The 18,130-nt window shown below is 43.0% G+C and overlaps 1 protein-coding gene across 1 annotated transcript in view; it reads left to right on the plus strand.

Moving 5' to 3' along the window:
* ARID4B (AT rich interactive domain 4B (RBP1-like)) overlaps positions 1-18,130 on the plus strand; it is a 121,549-nt gene that overhangs the window by 93,298 nt on the left and 10,121 nt on the right. Inside the window, exons 19-21 of the mRNA XM_006895392.1 lie at positions 3,340-4,560; positions 8,772-8,885; positions 10,922-11,137. Of these exons, the coding sequence (XP_006895454.1) occupies positions 3,340-4,560; positions 8,772-8,885; positions 10,922-11,137 (1,551 nt within the window). The remainder of the gene's footprint in view (positions 1-3,339; positions 4,561-8,771; positions 8,886-10,921; positions 11,138-18,130) is intronic.

The raw sequence follows: 18,130 nt of genomic DNA on the forward strand, positions 1-18,130 counted from the left end.
TAATTGGGATGGGAGTGTCAGAGACAGTGTGATTGGCACAGGACAGAGCAGAGTTTAGGGCTGTTGTACATAGGGTCGTTATGAGTCGCAAGCGACTCGACGGCACATAACAACAGCAACAACAACAACTTTGGTATTAGAAATAATGCTGCAGTACACATAGGTGTGCATGTGTCCATTTGTGTCCAGCACTTCCCTCTTTGGGATCTTTTCTGGCCTGTAGGATTGCTAGATCAAATGATGTTTCTGCTCCCCACCATTTAATAAAGCACCTCATTGATTTCCAATGTGATCTTACCACTCTCCAGTTCCTTCAGTGGCATATGATGTTGCTGCCCTCCCCACTCCATCACCAGCACTTGTTACTACATGTCATGTGGAGCATGGCTCTTTTCTCTGTGATGAGATCGTAGCTCATTATTATTTTCATTTGCTTCTCTCTAAATACCTTATGATCTTGTTTCTTATAATTTCCTCACCTTTGTCTGTTAGTCCTTTAATTGAATGCTCTAGTATTTATTTGTTAAGATATCAATATATTTATCCAATTATTTGAGTTTTTAAATTATTTTTATTTTATATTGGTTTACGTACAAAATTTATATACCTTGGGCTTCACACATTCCTCTATTCACTTTCTGTTTCATACGATCGTTCCCATACATTGTGTTTTATAAAATTAATCACATTGATCCGTGTCCCCCACCTTTTCGAGGCCTTACTGGATTTTTCCTAATTCTTTCATTCTCTCCCTTTGCCCTGTAATATTTGTTGTCAGCTGTAATATTTTACTTTTCAGGAGCTCTTTAATTTCTGCATGTTTTTCCTACCATTCTGTTGTTATTTAATATTGGTGCAATATATTACCTGGCTCCCACTAATGTTGTCACTCAAAGACTGTTCTATCTTTAGCTCCTGTGTAGTTTACTGTTTTGGTTTCTTCCCTGCTAACATTTTTTTCTTCTTGCCTCTCTTCTCATGATTACAAGCAGTGGTTGAAAACTGATCCAGAATCTTGAGCTGACACTTATCAACTTCCAGGGGTTTTTTTGTTTTGGTGTTTTTTGGGTGTTATGTGTTTTTATCTGTACTGTCAAATCAGATCTGACTGATAAAGGAGAAGAGTGCCCCTCCTTCTCCAGCAGAGCATCTGGTGGATTTGAACTGTGTGCTCTGATACAGCTTCTTGCCCCTAGGCCACCAGAGCTCTCTTCAACTTTCAGTTTTACAGGAGGTTCTTCCATATCAGGTCTTGGGTGGTCTTTTCTTCTAGAAAAGTTGGATTCCAGAGAGAGAGGTGTCCCGGTCTCTTAATTGGCATATAAAGAAAAGACTTGTACCAGTCTAGTGCTTTGTTGAGAAAAAGTAGGAGTCTTGGCATTTGAGGAAGGAGCTTATGTAGCCTGTTGCTAAGGGGAGATTGTTAGATGAGTACTGGTCACCCCAAGGGAGACATATGTGGCGGCCAGCTTCCGTAATGATGGACTGTCTCAGAAGTGCTATTGAGTCATTCTGCTGTGTCCTGAAGGGCTGCTGTAAGCCTCAGTTGCTGGACTGCGGATTAACAGTTAAGCAGAGTAGGAAAGGGAACACGTTGGCTTATGGTTACAGTCGTACTGATTTTAGCAAGACTCCTAATATATACACAACAGTTCTTATCTTTTCTAGCAAGATATCATGTTTAACCTTCATCTCTTTTTTTTTTAATTGGGAAAAATATATTGGGGGTACAAGGAGGTGAGGGTTGGGGGCAGAAGGTTGAGGATGGGCCAGGATGCAGTTGCAGAGCTGCACAGGTTGGTCTGTGGGGGGAGCAGGTGAAGGAAATGATGAGGGTCCAGAGGGGACCAGATACTACAGAGGAATGACAAGCATTTTTCCAATGGTAATTAAACCAACTGTCTTATTGGTTTGGGAATTGGATGCCAACTCTCTGGCTTCTTCATGCTGAACAGGGGCGTAGATGTAAAGGGGGGAAGGGAGGATGCTTTATCACCTTACTGGTGGTCTTGGGTTAAAGCTGCTTGCCTTCTTGCTCTGTTAGAAGATATTTTCCTGTCATTTGCTCCCCTCTGGACTGCAAAGTGTTTTCCCAGGTGGGTCCAGTGGGAATGGCTGGTTGAACCCAGAGGCTCCATCCTCCTTTGCTTCCTTAGCTGTCAGTTGTATTTCCTTTTTGTCACTGGCACTGGGTTCAGGGTCATTTCTGGAGTAAAACTCAGAGTTAAGGTTACCCAAAGGAAAGGGAGCAAACCTAGAGAGAACAAACTTGTGAGTTACAAATAGAAGGGCTTTGAGGGTGTTGCTTTCAGGTTTACTGGGGGTGAGGGTGGCAGAAGGTGGCCCAGGTAACATTGGACACCCTAGGCATTCTTTTTTTCTTTTTTTTCCCTCCTACCCCACTCAGGGGTCAATCTGGGGACAATGGCACAATCTGGGGACTGAGGAGCTCACCCTGAGCGCCGCGACGGCTCACCCCGAGCCAAGGGCCAAGAGCAGCCCGCCCAGGGCAGAGGGCTGCGACGGCTCGCCCCGAGCCAGGGGCCGAGGGCAGCCCGCTTAACCTTCATCTCTAAAGATCATGTATTGATTTCTCATACAGTGTTGCATTTAAAATTCTAATATCTAAAATCAAGTCACTTAAACCTGGGTCTTGCCTGGCTCTCATTAGCCCTTTGACCTTGCACACTTTAATCCCTTATGTGTCATGTTTCTGAACTGAACACAAACCTAAAGTTACACGTACCTCCTAGGGTTATTGTGAGGATCAATGAGTGATCCATCAGAGCCAATAATATGTAATACTCTTGGTAAATGTTCCTGTAAAATAACAGAAAACTTTTCCTTTTCTGCTTATTTGGCTTCTTAGCAGCAGATTTAATTTGATAATTAAATAATAATTTCTAGAAATACTTTCTCCATTTCTAAAAATTCTGTAAAAATCCATTATTGAGAATGTACTTAAATTGTCATTGTCACATTGAAAATAGACTTTGGAGTTGGAACTGTTTGGAATTATATTTCCCCGCTTGTCTGTCCATCTGCTGTTTTGTGAAGGAGAGTGTGGGATTACATCCCAACCACACAACTCAGAAATTTGGGAAGCTTTGTTTGCATGATCTGTTTTATTAGGGTATAATTTGCATATAACAAAACTTACTACTTTCTTGTTTACAATTAGGTGACTTTTGTTTGAAAGTTTGCCATAGTTGTTCCTCTACTCATGCGTGATTGTAGTTTATCTGTAAAATGGAGACAAGACCCAGCTGCTGAGGGTGGTGGCACCGGAGTTGTGGCTCGTGTTCTCAAGTCGTTTTTTCCTCTCCCCTTGTTTTACAGCTTCTGAGAGTTCTGCTGAAGATAGTGAGCAGGAGGATGAGACAAGCACGCAGGATGTCGATGACACTGCCCATGGAGACCCTAAAACTGACCATGTGGACCACAACAGGAATGACCTCCTTTCCAAAGAGGAACAGAACAATGGGTCTTCTTTGCTAGAAGAAAACAAAGCCCATGCCGATTTGGTCATACCCAAACCGTTGTCAGAATCTCCAGAAAGGCTAACGAAAGATCCCGAAGGGTTGTCTGAAGACACTGATTATGAAGAAGAAGATGGAGTTACTAAGAAGAGAAAGGATGTCAGGAAGGACATGGTCGATAAGTCTGCAAAGCCACCAGTAAAGCGCGGGAAGAGGAAGTGCTGCGGCCCAGATGAATGTGTGAAAACGGGGTCACCCAGCAAGAAGGACGACAAGGGCAAGAACAGGGATCCCCTGGGCATCGAAAACAGCAGCAACAGCTCCTCAGATGAAGAGGAAGAGGAGAAATCCAAAGCAAAGATGACCCCAACTAAGAAATACAATGGCTTGGAGGAGAAAAGAAAGTCTCTACGGACAACTGGTTTCTATTCAGGATTTTCAGAGGTGGCTGAAAAAAGGATTAAACTGTTAAATAACTCTGATGAGAGAGTTCAAAACAGCAGAGCTAAAGATCGGAAAGATGTCTGGTCAAGTATTCAGGGTCAGTGGCCCAAGAAGACGCTGAAGGAACTTTTCTCAGACTCTGACACCGAGGCCGCAGCATCTCCACCCCACCCGACCGCAGAGGAGGTGACAGGTGCCCCGGAGTCACTGCAGACAGTGGAGGAGGAGGAGCAGAGTCCACCCAGTGTGGAACCCGACAAGCCCCTAGCTGCCAGTGTCGAGGGCAAACCTGCTGAGGACAGAGCCATGGACAGTGGGGACAGAAAGGCTGAGTTCCCCAGCAGTGGCAGTAACTCTGTGCTCAATACCCCCCCAACCACGCCAGAATCGCCTTCATCTGTCACGGTGACAGAGGCCAGCCAGCAGCCATCCGCCGTCACCATTGCAGAAAGCCTGGCTCCCAACCAGGAGGAGGTTCGAAGTATCAAGAGCGAAACCGACAGCACGATTGAGGTGGACAGTGTGGCAGGCGAGCTCCCCGATCTGCCCTCTGAGGGGAACAGCTCACCCACGGGTGGGGATGTCAGCGCCAGCTCCAGCAGCAGCCACCAGCCTGAGGCCGAGCTCCCCGAGAAAGGTGAGTGTGAGGGCAGACGCATGCCTGGGTCGCTGCCACGCTCATGTGGCCCTGTCTCTTGTCACATGAGGGTGAACATGCAGGCTTGGATGGATGTAGTCCATGGCTATGAAAAGGTAATCAGATGATGAGCAGTGGAATGCATGTAAAGGATTAAGTGAATGTACTATGCTTGAGTCATTGTGACATTTCAGTGTCTGAGAACACATCCTAGAAACTGCCCCAGAATTCCAGCCCAGGGCCCTTTGCAGACTCATCCTCCCAGGTTCCGTGGGTAGCTCTATGACACAATTGGTGTGAACAGACTTCTGTAACTTTTCTGCTGCTGTAGTGTGCATTTTCTTATACACATTTTGGTTTATTGATAGATCCTTCCCACCTTAACCAGAGACTGTACAGTGCAGGGTTTGGAACAGCCACTGCGCAGTTCACACAGCACAGTATTTTACTACACGAGAGAGGAGAGTAGCGTGGCCGCATCCCCAGGCTGATGGAGCACTGGTCAGGGCTGAGACTGGACTCTCCATGTTGCCTGGCAGGTCATGGGGACCCACAAGGGGCTGGGGTCCAGGTAGCAGCGCCTCATGTCCTGATGGAGCTATTCCAAGGTTAGAGAAGAAGTGATGGCAAGGGCAGGACAGGACAGGCTGTCGACTGATTTGGGCCACTGGGACCCTGCTTGAGCTAACTGTGCACTCTCTGGGGTAATGTGAAGACAGGGCATGCTGTGCCCCAGAAGTTGGGCAGAATGAGTAGCCAGAAGTAGGGCTTGGTCAAGCCTGCCCATCACAGCCCAGGAGGAAGCCCATAAATCATGGCTTCCTCTAGTGGCGGGGGTGCTTGGGTGCAGGCCAGTGAGGGTACCCAGAGAGCAGTGTGCATGGCTCTTCCCAGACCTGCCAGTTATGTTTTGTGGCTGTGGAGGGAATGAGCCAGGGCCACCCATCCTGAAGATGCAGTAGAGAAGGTCATTGTTCAGCTGCTCTGATCCTGACTCACTGGCCAGCCCTGCCCTATGGGTGACATGGTGTGGGCTGAGCCATCCTGACATGGCCTGGGGAGTGGGAAATGACTAGGTGGGCTATTGACGTACAGGTGAAGGCTGAGGTGACCTGTCATCCTCCATGTGCGTACAATACTGATTTTCCCTAGCAGCGTAGTGGTGAAACCAGCCATGTCAGTAAGTGATGGGTAGGTATATGGTTAAATGTAGTAATTACATCTCTCTAGAAATAAGTTCCTTACTAACCTATTTTGCATGGTCTTACTTTAATAAATGTACTACTATTACTGGAGATTACACGTTACAGTGAACAAAAAGGTGTATTTTACTATTTATATTTCATTTTTCCTTCCAAGCTAACTTCTATGAAAGGAAATTTGTTGATGAGCAACCTAGTGATTATTTTTTATTTTGTGTGTCAATAAGGCCAATACTACATCACTGTCTTGGTGTATCACTGAATTTGGTACAATAAAATAGCATTAGGAAGAATTAAAAACAAGAAGTGATTCATTTCAATAGGAAGTAACTATGTAGCAAGAGGAAGAATATTTATAACCTGTCCATTTTTTACCACAGTCCCTCCATGTGTTAGGTACTCAAAGTTAACTTTGGCATTCATAACAATCAATTAACCTTTAGATTGTTTTGGTAATAAACATGTTAAAATTTTATCGTAATAATTTATATGGCATTATTGTGGCATTTGCCACTGGGAGCAAATGGAGATTTTACTGTTTTTGTTGTTATGTGCCGTTGAGTCGCTTGCGACTCATAGCGACCCTATGTGCAACAGCCCTAAACTCCACTCTGTCCTATGCCAATTGCACTGTCTCTGGCACTCCCATCCCAATTATCCCAGTCACTGAATCAATCCACCTCATAGAGGGCCTTCCTCTCCTGCGCTGTCCCTCCACCCTCCCAAGCATGATGTCCCTCTCCAAGGACCGGTCTCTCCTCACAACATGTCCAAAGTATGTTAGACGGAGCCTCAGAATCTTGCCTCCAAGGAGCCACCCAGTTTAAGCCTTTCCAGAATGAATTTGTTTGTTTTCCTAGCAGTCCATACTCTCAATACTCTTCTCCAGCACCACAGCTCAAAGACATAAATTCTCCATCTATCCTCCTTGGTCATTGTCCAACTCTTTGACACATAACAAGTGATTGTGAAGACCATGGCCTGTATCAGATGCACCTTAGTCTCCAGAGAGACACCATTGCTCTTCAGTACTTTGGAGAGGTCCCTAACAGCAGACTTTCCCATGGCAATGCGCCTTTTAATTTCCTGGCTGCTGGTGCCAAGACTGTTGACTATGGAGCCAAGCAAACTGAAGCTGTGTACAATCTCAATCTCTTCACCATCCATCCTGATGCTGCCAATTGGTCCAGTGGCGAGAATCTTTGTCTTCTTGACATTGAGCCTCAATTCATATTGTAGGCTGCAGTCCTTGACACTCTGCAGCAGGCGCTTCAGGTCCTCTTCAGTTTCAGCAAGCAGGGTTGTGTCATCCGCATCACGCAGGTTGTTGATAAATTGTCCACCAGTCTTGACCCCACGTTTCTCCTCATAGAGCCCAGCCTCCCGGATAATCTGTTCTGCATATAGGTTGAAAAGGTATGGAGATAGGATGCATCCCTGGCGTACGCCCTTCCCAATTTTGAACCATGCAGTGTTCCCTTGCTCTGTTCTGACGACTGCCTTCTGGTCCAAGTATAAGTTTCACATTAGAATGATCAAGTGTTCTGGGATTCCCATTCTTCTCAGAGTCAGCCATAGTTTGTTATGATCTACACAGTCAAATGCCTTTGTATAGTCAATGAAACACAGATAGTGTATTCTGTGCTGGTATTCTATTCTGGTATTCCCTGCTTTCAGCCAAGATCCATCTAACACCAGCTACAATATCTCTAGTACCACGACCCCTTCTAAACCCAGCCTGGACTTCTGGTAGTTCTCTGTTGATGTGCTGTTCCAGTCGTTTTTGGATAATCTTCAATAAAATCTTGCTTGCATGTGAAATCAGTGAGATTGTTCTGTAGTTTCCACATTCTGTTGGGTCACCTTTCTTTGGGATAGGAACAAATATCGATCTCTTCCAGTCAGTTGGCCAAGTGGTCGTTTTCCAGATTTCTTGGCACAACTTGGTGAGCACATCCAGGGCAGCATCTGTTAACTGAAATATGTCAATTGTTATACCATCTATTCCTGGAGCCTTATTTTTTGCCATTTTCTTCAAAGCAGCCTGAACTTCTTCTTTCATCACCATAGGCTCTTGCTCATATGTTGTTTCATTAAATTCTTCTGTGTCTTCCAATTCCTTTTGATACAGTGACTCAGTATATTCCTTCCATCTTCTTTTAATACTTCCTGGATCATTTAACATTCTGCCGAAAGCATCCTTGATTATAGCAACTCAAGGTTTGAATTTTACTAGTCTCTGAAAAAAAAATGCGCATGATTAGAAAAATACATAAACACAGGAGAGACTATGGATCACACGAATAGTACAAATAAATTTTGTTGTTTAGAGCAGTGTCTAGTGAGCAGAGAGCCTGGGTTATCCGAGATGGGCACAGTGAAGACAGAAGGCTCAAGATAGTCTTAAAAGAGATCGATGTGTAGTGCTTTGGCGAAATCTCCCACCACGAGGATAAACTACCATCCTGGACTTGTGTATGGTATCTGCATGTTACCCAGCGCCAGTTACCCAAGGAACCAAGTTACTATGGAAAGAAATGAACTGGTAAAATAACCTTATGTGAATTACCATTAAAATTTATCCCTTAAAAATTAATATCGTCACAAGATTTACTAATATTTCAGCCTGTAGTTAAGTATTAATACTTTTATTAAATGTTAACAAAACTTTTTCTTTTCAGCATATACCTGTTTGTATGGGAATATGACACTAAAACTCCCAGTACTTTATTGAGAAATGTTTTTGTTTTCTGATTATTTAAGGCATGCTTTGATATTTTTTAAATCCTTCTTTACTGTGTACAAAAATTCAGTCCTATTAATGATGATTTATTGTAAAATACCCATAGCCATTTTTTATCATACTTTAGAAGCCTTATGAGGAATGTGATGTATAATTTTGAAATTGTACTCTATTATTTCTGTGCTTCTACAATGTGAAACTAATTTATACCTTGGGAAGATTTGGTTTTCTTTTGCATTCTTTAATCATCTACTTTCCCTTCCCAGTCTGTACAGGTCAGAAAAGAGGGAAAGACACTCAGGGTGGAGGAAGTTCATCGAAAAAGCAGAAAAGAAGCCATAAAGCGAGTGTGGTGAACAACAAGAAGAAGGGCAAAGGCAGTAAGTGTTGGGCCTCCCATTGTGAAAATGTGATGGCAAGAGCTGGGCTATCTGGATACTCAGGTTGGAAAGTGGTTAATAAGAGTCAAATGTATTGGTTCTGTCTATTCCCTCAAAGAAAGTCATGTAGTTTTCAGATCCTCGGTATAAATTGTAAAGGAAGCAGTGTGGCGATAACACAGCAGAGGTGCTGACTGCTGGTGGATGAGCAGGCTGTTCTTTGCACAGTGGCCAATATAGTCTAAACAGTTGCTCCTCTTTCTTGTTTGCCAGTATATGTATCATGTTTAAAAGCTTCCATTGTAAATCCCTTTTGTTACGATGAAATGGATGTTCTGTAACTCTTTGGGGTAAATTACCTAGAAAAAAGCAGCCCAGATGTTTGTGGAACTGTGTGTGGTTCCTTTGTAGACACCTTTGGCCTCCTGCCACGTCCTTGATGTGCTAAGAGGGCACCATTTGCTCTTACCCGAGGTTTCCCTCTCGTGATGACCCTGTTTGCCAGCCTGCAGAGGGGCTCTAGACTGTGTTTCTCCTGAGGCCTGCACATTTGTCTCTCTCTTGCAGACACAGTGAGGAGCAGAAAATATGTGGAGAATTTTTTTTCAGGTGCCCTGCACTGACCTACTGCTGCTCTTCCAGGAGCCCGTGCCACCTCCACTGCCTGAGCTTTGCGGTCAGCCGGCTTGGCTGCACTTTGGTGCACACAGGGCTGTTCAGCCAGCTCCCGCGGTCCCGCTGAGCCCATTTGACTTCCAGGCGGTGAATATGGCATCCCTTGGGGCCCCGGGCGGCTGTGCTCAGGGAGCCGTGGCAGCTGCCTTGGCGGACCTCTGCCCAGAGCGGGCCATGCCTCGGTGGGCTTAGTCAGGACTTGCCAGGAGTTTTCAAGAATCAAGGGAGGCTGGGGTCTAGGTGACAGAGGTGTGACGGAGTGGTGGCGTGTCTTTCTTTCTAAAACACCACCGTGGGAGGAGATGATAGCCACTGTCGTAATGGACTTTTTTTCCCTTGGTGGCTGTTGTTATATGTTATAATCAGTATATATGTTCCAAATGGATCTTCAGTTATTTCGTGTAACTAATAGACTATTTGGTTTTTACTACACTGTGATATTTTTATCCTTAAGACCATATCACTTAAGGTATTTACCAAGAGAGTTTCTCTTCATTGAGTCAATTAACATATTCAGGCATTTAGAGAAACAATAATCAATTCTAGTCTCTCACTTTAATTATTGTGCTTATGGCCATGGTGTGAAACATCACTATGAGTAAAACATTGAGGATCATTTAATAAATTAATGCTTCTGGAATCTAAAATTATGCTTTTTATCCGGAAACTAGGTAATTTTTGGAAATTCTAATCCTATCACCTGTTCACATGGTAAGGTGAAAGTCAAATGTTTCTGTTCTAGTGCTCACAGAGGCAGATGTGTGGTAATAAGTTATTATAAAGATTTCTGAATTCTTAATTTGCTAAATATGATTCCAAAAGTAAAATTGGTTATGTATTTTACTTAGCAGAGTATAATGTAAGAAACTCTTGTGCACATAGAGTTGAGCCCACAAATTTTTTTCTTGGACATGCTTTGATTGTCCATCATATGCTTGTGGCCACAGGAAAAGGGAAATATCACACGCACGTAATACATATACAGTTTATAGCATTAAAATGAAGAAATGAATCGAAGAATCATTGTAAAGGCACTGTGTTCTCCACATTATGTTAACATGACAGGATAGAGAGTTGTTCTTTGTCTGGCAGTCTTAACAAGAAGAGGGCAAGCCTGGTTTGAGGGATTTTCTAATTGTTACTGTTGGTAGTTCAGGTATGCTTTGTTTTTTAGACTGCTGCTTGCTTTATTTGTAGTGATGGTTTTGAAGGCTTCTAGACAGGGTTTCTAAAGGAAGGTATTTAGTATATTTAAATGGCATGGCTAATTTAAGATTATCCAACAACAACTTGTGTCAAAGGAAATGCTTTGTTACTTTTCTGGTGTTCGCTAATGCTTTAATTTCTTGCTTTTCTTTCAGCGAACAGTAGTGATAGCGAAGAGCTTTCTGCTGGTGAAAGTGTAACTAAAACGCAGCCTGTCAAGTCAGTGTCCGCAGGCATAAAGCCTCACAACACCAAATCTCCTGCCAGGATGCAGTCTCCAGGAAAGTGTGGGAAGAATGGAGACAGAGATCCAGATCTCAAAGAGCCGAGTAATCGACTGCCCAAAGTGTACAAGTGGAGCTTTCAGATGTGTAAGTCTCTTACTGTCCTGTAAGATGTACCTTATTAACCCCGTAAGGTGGAGCTGTGGGTCTCTTGAGTCTTTGACATCCTCCATTGGCTCCCGTCATGTAGAGACCAGAGTTCATATTTATGATGGTTGCTCACAGCCTTTAAGACCCAGACCCCACCCTCAATTGTGGCATGTCAGCTCTCTGTGCTGTATCATGCCAGTTGACAGAGCAGGACCATGTCACTGTTTCTACGTCTCCACACGCAGAAAAACCTGTCCCCTGAGGAGTTGGTATGTTTAAGAAAGATCTGTAACTGTACCTCCTATGAGCTTTGCACTCATATATACATGCATGCACTCACACGCAGACTCTGCATATACTTGCACACATATTTTACTCATATACCTACATATATATGCCTACAAGTGCATCCACACATACATACATGTATTTCTTTGGTAGTTGTTGCTAAATTATATAAGGCATGAATCCTATTGACTTTAAGTAATTTCTGACTCCTAGTAACCCTGTGGAACAGAATAGTGCTGCCCCCTCAGGCTTCCAAGGCTCTCAGTTTTAGATACTTCTAAAAATTTCCTCTGTGGAAATGAGGTTTGAACTGCTAGTCTGTCTGTCAGCAGACAAGAGATGAACCCCTGTGCTCTGAAGGCTGCTGTGTATGGTAACAGCAGTTATCAGAGGTCCTTTTTTCTTACATACGTCTTTGTGACATATGTTTGCCTTGGACAGGCAGTTCACACTTAATCCATCTGGTATTACATTTCCCAACACCCAAAATAACAAGTGCCTGCTGTCATTTCTTGTGTCACATGGATCATGGCTGAGAGCAGACAGGGACAGAACAATGTCTATTTGTGCTTTATTGCCTGTGCAATAGCATTTGGCTATGTAGATCATAACAAATTGTAGATTATATTGAGAAGAGTGAGAATCCCAGAGCACTTAATTGTGCTCATGTAAAACCTAGACCAAGAAACTGTTGTCTGAACAGAGCAAGGGAGCACTGCATAGTTGAAAATCAGGAAAGGTATATGTCGGGGTTGTCTCCTTTCTCCAAACCTTTCCAGTCTGTGTGCTGAGCAGATCATTCTAGAAGCTGGACTTTATGAAGAAAAATGTAGCATCAGGATTAGGGGAAGACTCACCAACAACTTCTGTTATACAGATGACACAACCTTGCTTGCTGGAAGTGAGGAGTACTTGAGTAGTTTACATCAAGAATACAGCATTCAATATTGTTTACATCTCAACATCAAGAAAGGAAAAATCCTCACCACTGTTCCATTAGGCAACATCATGGTAGTTGGAGAAAACATAGGACTTATTAACAATTTCATTTTATTTTGATCCATAGTCAGCATGCAAGATAACAGCAGCCTAGAATCAAAAGATGTATTGCATTGGAAAAAATATGTCAAAGATCTCTCCAAAGTGCTGAAGAGGAAAAACTAAAGTGCGTCTCATCCAAGCAACAATCTTTTCATTGGATCTGAAAGTTAGACAATGAATAAAAAGGATCAGAGAAGAACTGATACCTATGGTGTTAGAGATAAGAGTACTGAATATCTTGTGGATTGTGAAAAGAACAAGTCTGTTTTGGAGAAAGTGCGTCCAGTGTGTTCCTTAGAGTCAAGGATGGTGAAATTTATCTCAAACCCTGTGGGCCTGTTGTCAAGAGGGATGAGTCTTTGGATGAAGATCAATCCTGGTAAAGTAGAGAGTCTGAGAAGAAAAAGAAAATCCCCAACACGATGAATGGCCTCAGTGACTTTGACAATGGACTTGGCAGGCACAGACTATGGCAATGGGACAGGCTAGGGGAGGGTTCCAAACTATTGTTTTAGAGTCAGCACCAAACAACAACATCTCTCTCAGGCATGAGTCCGCCACCATGCTTGTTATCATCAGTGAGTGTTCTTCTCTGTATATGTACCCATTTTTAAGATCATAACCATGTTCATACATTCTTGTGATAGACTCTTGGCAAAATGTCCTCTAGACATTTGTCAGAATGTCCTCTTGTTAAGAGAAGTTTCAGGTGTACTTTTTCTTTATGTCTGTGTGGTGCCTCCATTGTATTTGTGTACCGTGTTTTGTTCATTCTTTCAGTGGTGGACACCTGGATTCTCTCCATCTTCTTTCTATTAGAATGACTGTAGATCTGCATCTGGCTTCTGTCAGATCTCTGAGTTCTGTATTTGTGTGTATGCATGAATGTAGGACACTGGATCATAAGGTTGCTCCGTTCATGTGTTTTGAGGGAGCAGCATACTCTTTTCCTTATTGGTTGTACCATTTTACAATCCCACCAGCAATGGGTAAGGTTTCTAGTTGATCTTTGAACCCTTAAAAGAGGCCAGATCAAACTTGAGATGCCTTCTTAAGAGAAGCAATGTATATAGACTACCTAGATCATCATATGTGATCATTATATATTGTCATCAACTTCCTTTATAGTAATCTGACATTGGGAGGGTAGCTTAGATGTCAGTATAGATAAAACGTTTGCCATAATTTGGTAATTATTGAAATAATGTGACAGTAATAGACCCACATTACACTACTCAGTTTACTTTTATATTTCAAAAATTTCCATTAAATTTTTTTGTGAAATATGAAAGGTGATTCTCTTTTTCTCTATAAATTTTTCTAGAATCTCACAGAGAATACATCTGGGTTTTAAAATTTTGTGAGCTTTGCTTTTTTCTGTTTTGTACTGATTGTGATTTAGGTGAAGGTATTTCAGAGTACATTCAGTAGTTGCCCATTCAACAATTTGCACACATTATCTTTTGTAATGTTAGTTTCCATTTCTTCAGAGTTGAATCTTCCTCCTCCTTCCTCTGTGTTTGTCCATTCTGTTTTTCTGTTTCTTCCTTCCTTCTGAGCTTGTTGTGGGAACAAGTCTGGCCTTTTGGTCTGATATAGGCCGTTGTTCTCAAGTGTACGTTCCAGTGAGTATTACTGTTCACTCTGTGGACCTGCCCTTGGCTCAGAGGTGATCACGTGGGAGGGATATAGGCCCACATTTGAAAGGCTATCTAAGGGCCTTAATTTAAAGGATTTTATCAAGCTAGTAACTGATGTGTTCCTTATAAATTTAATTTATTGTTCTACATTTTCCTCCCATTCTACCTGAGGTATTCTGTGTCCATAGATCAGAGAGGTAATGGTGCTGGGCATCTTACTCATCTGTTTGCAGAAAGTCTAGGCTGTGGTTCATAAGGTCTGTTCATCCTGTAGCTTAGGCTGTCATTTGTATGGTCTGTTTGTCCTGTGGACCCGGCTGTGGTTCATGTAGCCTATTCCTCCTGTGGACCAGGCTGTGGTTCATGTAGTCTGTTTCTCCCATGGACCAGACTCTGTGGCTCATGTGGTCTGTTCACTCTGTGGGCCAAGCCGTGGTTCATGTGGTCTGTTCATCACATGAACTAGGCAGTGCTTCATGTAGTCTATTCTTCTGTGGACTAGGCTGTGATTCATGTAGTCTGTTCCTCCTGTGGACTAGGCTGTGATTCATGTGATCTGTTCCCCTTGTGGACCAGTCTGTGGTTAGTGCAAACTGTTTGTCCCATGGACTAGACTGTGGTTCATGTATCTATTCCTCTTCTGGACCAGGTTATAGTTCATGCAGTCTATTTGTCATGTGGATCAGATTGTGGATTGTCCTGTGACCAGGCCATGATAAATGTGGTCTGTCTGTCCCATGTACTAGGCCATAGTTCATGTGGTCTGTTCATCCCATGGACCAGCTTATGGTTCATTTGGTATGTGCTTCCCATGGACCAAGCTGTGGTTCATATGGTCTGTTTGTCCTGCAGACCAGGCCATGGTTCATGCAGTCTGTTCATCCTGTGGATCAGATTGTGGTTTGTCCTGTGCCCAGGCCATGGTTCATGTGGTCTGTTCATCCTGTGAACCAGGCCATGATTCATGTGGTCTGTTCATCATTCAACCAGGCTGTGGTTTATGAAGTCTATTCCCCCTGTGGACTGATGCTGTCCTCAAGGACACTATCTTGATTTTCTTCATTCTTCTCTCCTCTGTCAGGAGGAGCAGTAGTTGTGTCCTAGATGGTCATTCACATCATAGTAGAATATAGGACATGGTATGAAGCTTTTTTCATGCATTTCACTGCAATTTCAATGTTCATTCTTATTAAATGGTTAAAAAGCATAACAAAAAAAGGCTAAGACAAATTTACCCACTTACCCACTGTCCTTGTCACTCACAAACATTTTAAGCTTTATGATACCTGGTTGCATAATTTGATTTGTGGCTTTTTGAGAAAACTCATATGCTGGCTGTTTACCAGACACCAGGAACCTTGTCTGCAGTGTGTGCACATGCACGTGTGTGAGCCTTTGCACACGAGAATACGCTTGGACTGAGCCAAAGGTTAAAGAAGGGAAAGCTGGGATGTACAGTTTTGAACAAAGCACAGTCATGAATGGTGGTGGTTGTGCTCCATTGAGTCAGAACCTGCCCACAGCTGATCTTCTCTGGTTGTTCTGGGGCAGTTCTAGGTTTTGGAATAACCCTCTGAAAAGCTCTAGACCAACCACTCTGTTTTTAGGGGAGAGGAAGTGTGATTATTGCTCTTTATTGGCTAGAGGGAGGAGAATTGTTTTGTTCAGTGTTTTCTAGTGACCAGACTTTAGTATTAAGAATAAGATCTTGACTCTATGAGCTGTGGGAGGATAACCAAGAATATCATCCACAAAGAATGCAAAAGATCATTACAAAGACAGAGAAAGAAAAAAAAGAGTAAGGATGGATGTCAGAAGAGACTCTGAATATTGTACTAGAGCACAGAGAAGCCAGAGCAAGGAAAATAAATCAGGAAGTTAAGGAACTGAACAGAAGACTTGAAAGGCAGCTCAAAAAGACAGTGCAAAGTGTTATAATGAAATTTACAAAGAGATGGAGTCAGAAAATCAAAAGGGCCGAACTCGCTCAGCATATCTTAAGCTGAAGGAACTAAGGAACAAATTCAAGCCTCAAGTTGCAATACTTAAGGATGCTTTGGGTAGGCTATTGAATGATCCAAGAAGCATTAAAAAAAAAGGTGGATGGAGTACACAGAGGCACTATGCAAAAAGAATTGGCTGACACAGAAAAATTTCAAGAAACAACATATGATCAAGAGACAATGGTGATGAAGGAGGAAGTTAAGGCTGCTCTGAAGGAATTGGCCAAAAAAGAATTGATGGAACACTAATTGACATATTTCAGCAAATAGATGCTGTTCTGGACACACTCAACAGGTTATGCTAAAAAATCTGGGGGACAACTGCCGGGCCAACTGAATTGAAGAGATCCATATTTATTCCCATTCTACAAAACAGTGCCCTGACTGAGTGTGCAAATTTTCGGACAGTATCACAGATGCCACATGTAAGCAAAATCCTGCTGAAGAGTTGACTGAAACAGTAAATTGACATATAACTACCAGAATTACAAGGTGTGTTTAGTAGAGGTCTTGGCACTAGAAACATTATTGCCAATGTCAGATGGATCTTACCTGAAAGCAAAGAATGCTAGAGGAATATATATCTGTTTCATTGACTGTACAATGACATTTGACTATGTGGATCCCAACAAATTGTGGCTAACCTTGAGAAGAATGGGAATCCCAGAACGCTTTATTGTGCTCATGCGAAACCTATACTTGGACCAGGAAGCAGTCCTCAGAGCAAAGCAAGGGAGCATTGCATAGTTCAAAATCAGGAAAGGAATGCATCATGGATGCGTCCTGTCTCCATACCTTTTCAATCTGTATGTGGAACAGGTCATTTGGGAGGCTGGGCTTTGTGAGGTAATGTGACATCAGGATTGGAGGAAGACTCATCAACAACCTGCATTATGCAGATGTCACCTTGCTTGCTGAAAACTGAGGAGGACCTCAAGCACTTGCTGCGGAAAATCAAGGGCTGTAGTCTTTAATACATATTGAAGCTCAGTATCAAGACGACAAAGATTCTCACCTCTGGGCCAATTAGCAGCAGCATAATAGATGGAGAAGAAATTGAGGTTGTTAACAATTTCAGCATAATTGCCTCCACAATCAACACTCTTGACACCAGCAGTCAGTAAATAAAAAAACAGATTGCACTGGGAAAATCTGTAGCCAGGGACCTCTCAAGAATGCTAAAGAGCAATGATGTCATTGTAGAGACTTGGTGTGCCTGACCTAGACAATGACTAAGGATAATAGAAGAATTGATTCCTTTGAGTTATGGTGCTACACAAGAGTCTTGAACATACCATGGACCACCATGAGTAAAACCAAGTTTCTCTTTGGAGGCAAGGATTTTCAAGCTCCATGTCACGTGTTTTGGGCACATGGCCAGAAGAGACCAGTTTTTGGAGAAGGACATCATGCTTGGTAGGGTGGAGGGACAGTGGAGGAGAAGATGACCCTAAATGAGATGGATTAACACAGTAACTGGGGTGATGATGGTAGGTGTGTCAAAGTCAGTGAGACTGGCTCAGGATAGGGCAAGCTTCAGAGGTGTTGTACACAGGGTCGCTATGAGTCGCAGGTGACTCGATGGCACATAACGACAAGAGCAACAACCACATCATAAATATGAGGCATCTTCTGGGGGAAGAATCTGCGTAGCTCGCATGTGGAAACTGTCTGTCCTTGACACTTGTCCACTCTTGGTTCCCATTAATTGTCGTTACAGTGTGACCTGGGAGTTAAGCACTGTGCTCTAATGTTTCCAATTCGGGTTGTGAAAGCCATTTTTTAAAGAGACACCTTGTTACACTGAAGTGTGTAATTAAAAAAAAATTTTTTTTTAAAACATATTGGGGTACAAGGAGGTGAGGGTTGGGGGCAGAAGGGTAAGGATGGGCCAGGATGCAGTTGCAGAGCTGCACAGTTTGGTCGGTGGGGGGAGCAGGTGACGGAAATTATGAGGGTCCAGTGGGGACCAGATGCTACAGAGGAATGACAAGCATTTTCCAATAGTAATTAAACCA

Source organism: Elephantulus edwardii, unplaced genomic scaffold, assembly GCF_000299155.1.
Source record: "Elephantulus edwardii isolate Elephantulus edwardi_28Jun2011 unplaced genomic scaffold, EleEdw1.0 scaffold00166, whole genome shotgun sequence".
In the NCBI taxonomy this organism is placed as follows: domain Eukaryota; kingdom Metazoa; phylum Chordata; class Mammalia; order Macroscelidea; family Macroscelididae; genus Elephantulus; species Elephantulus edwardii.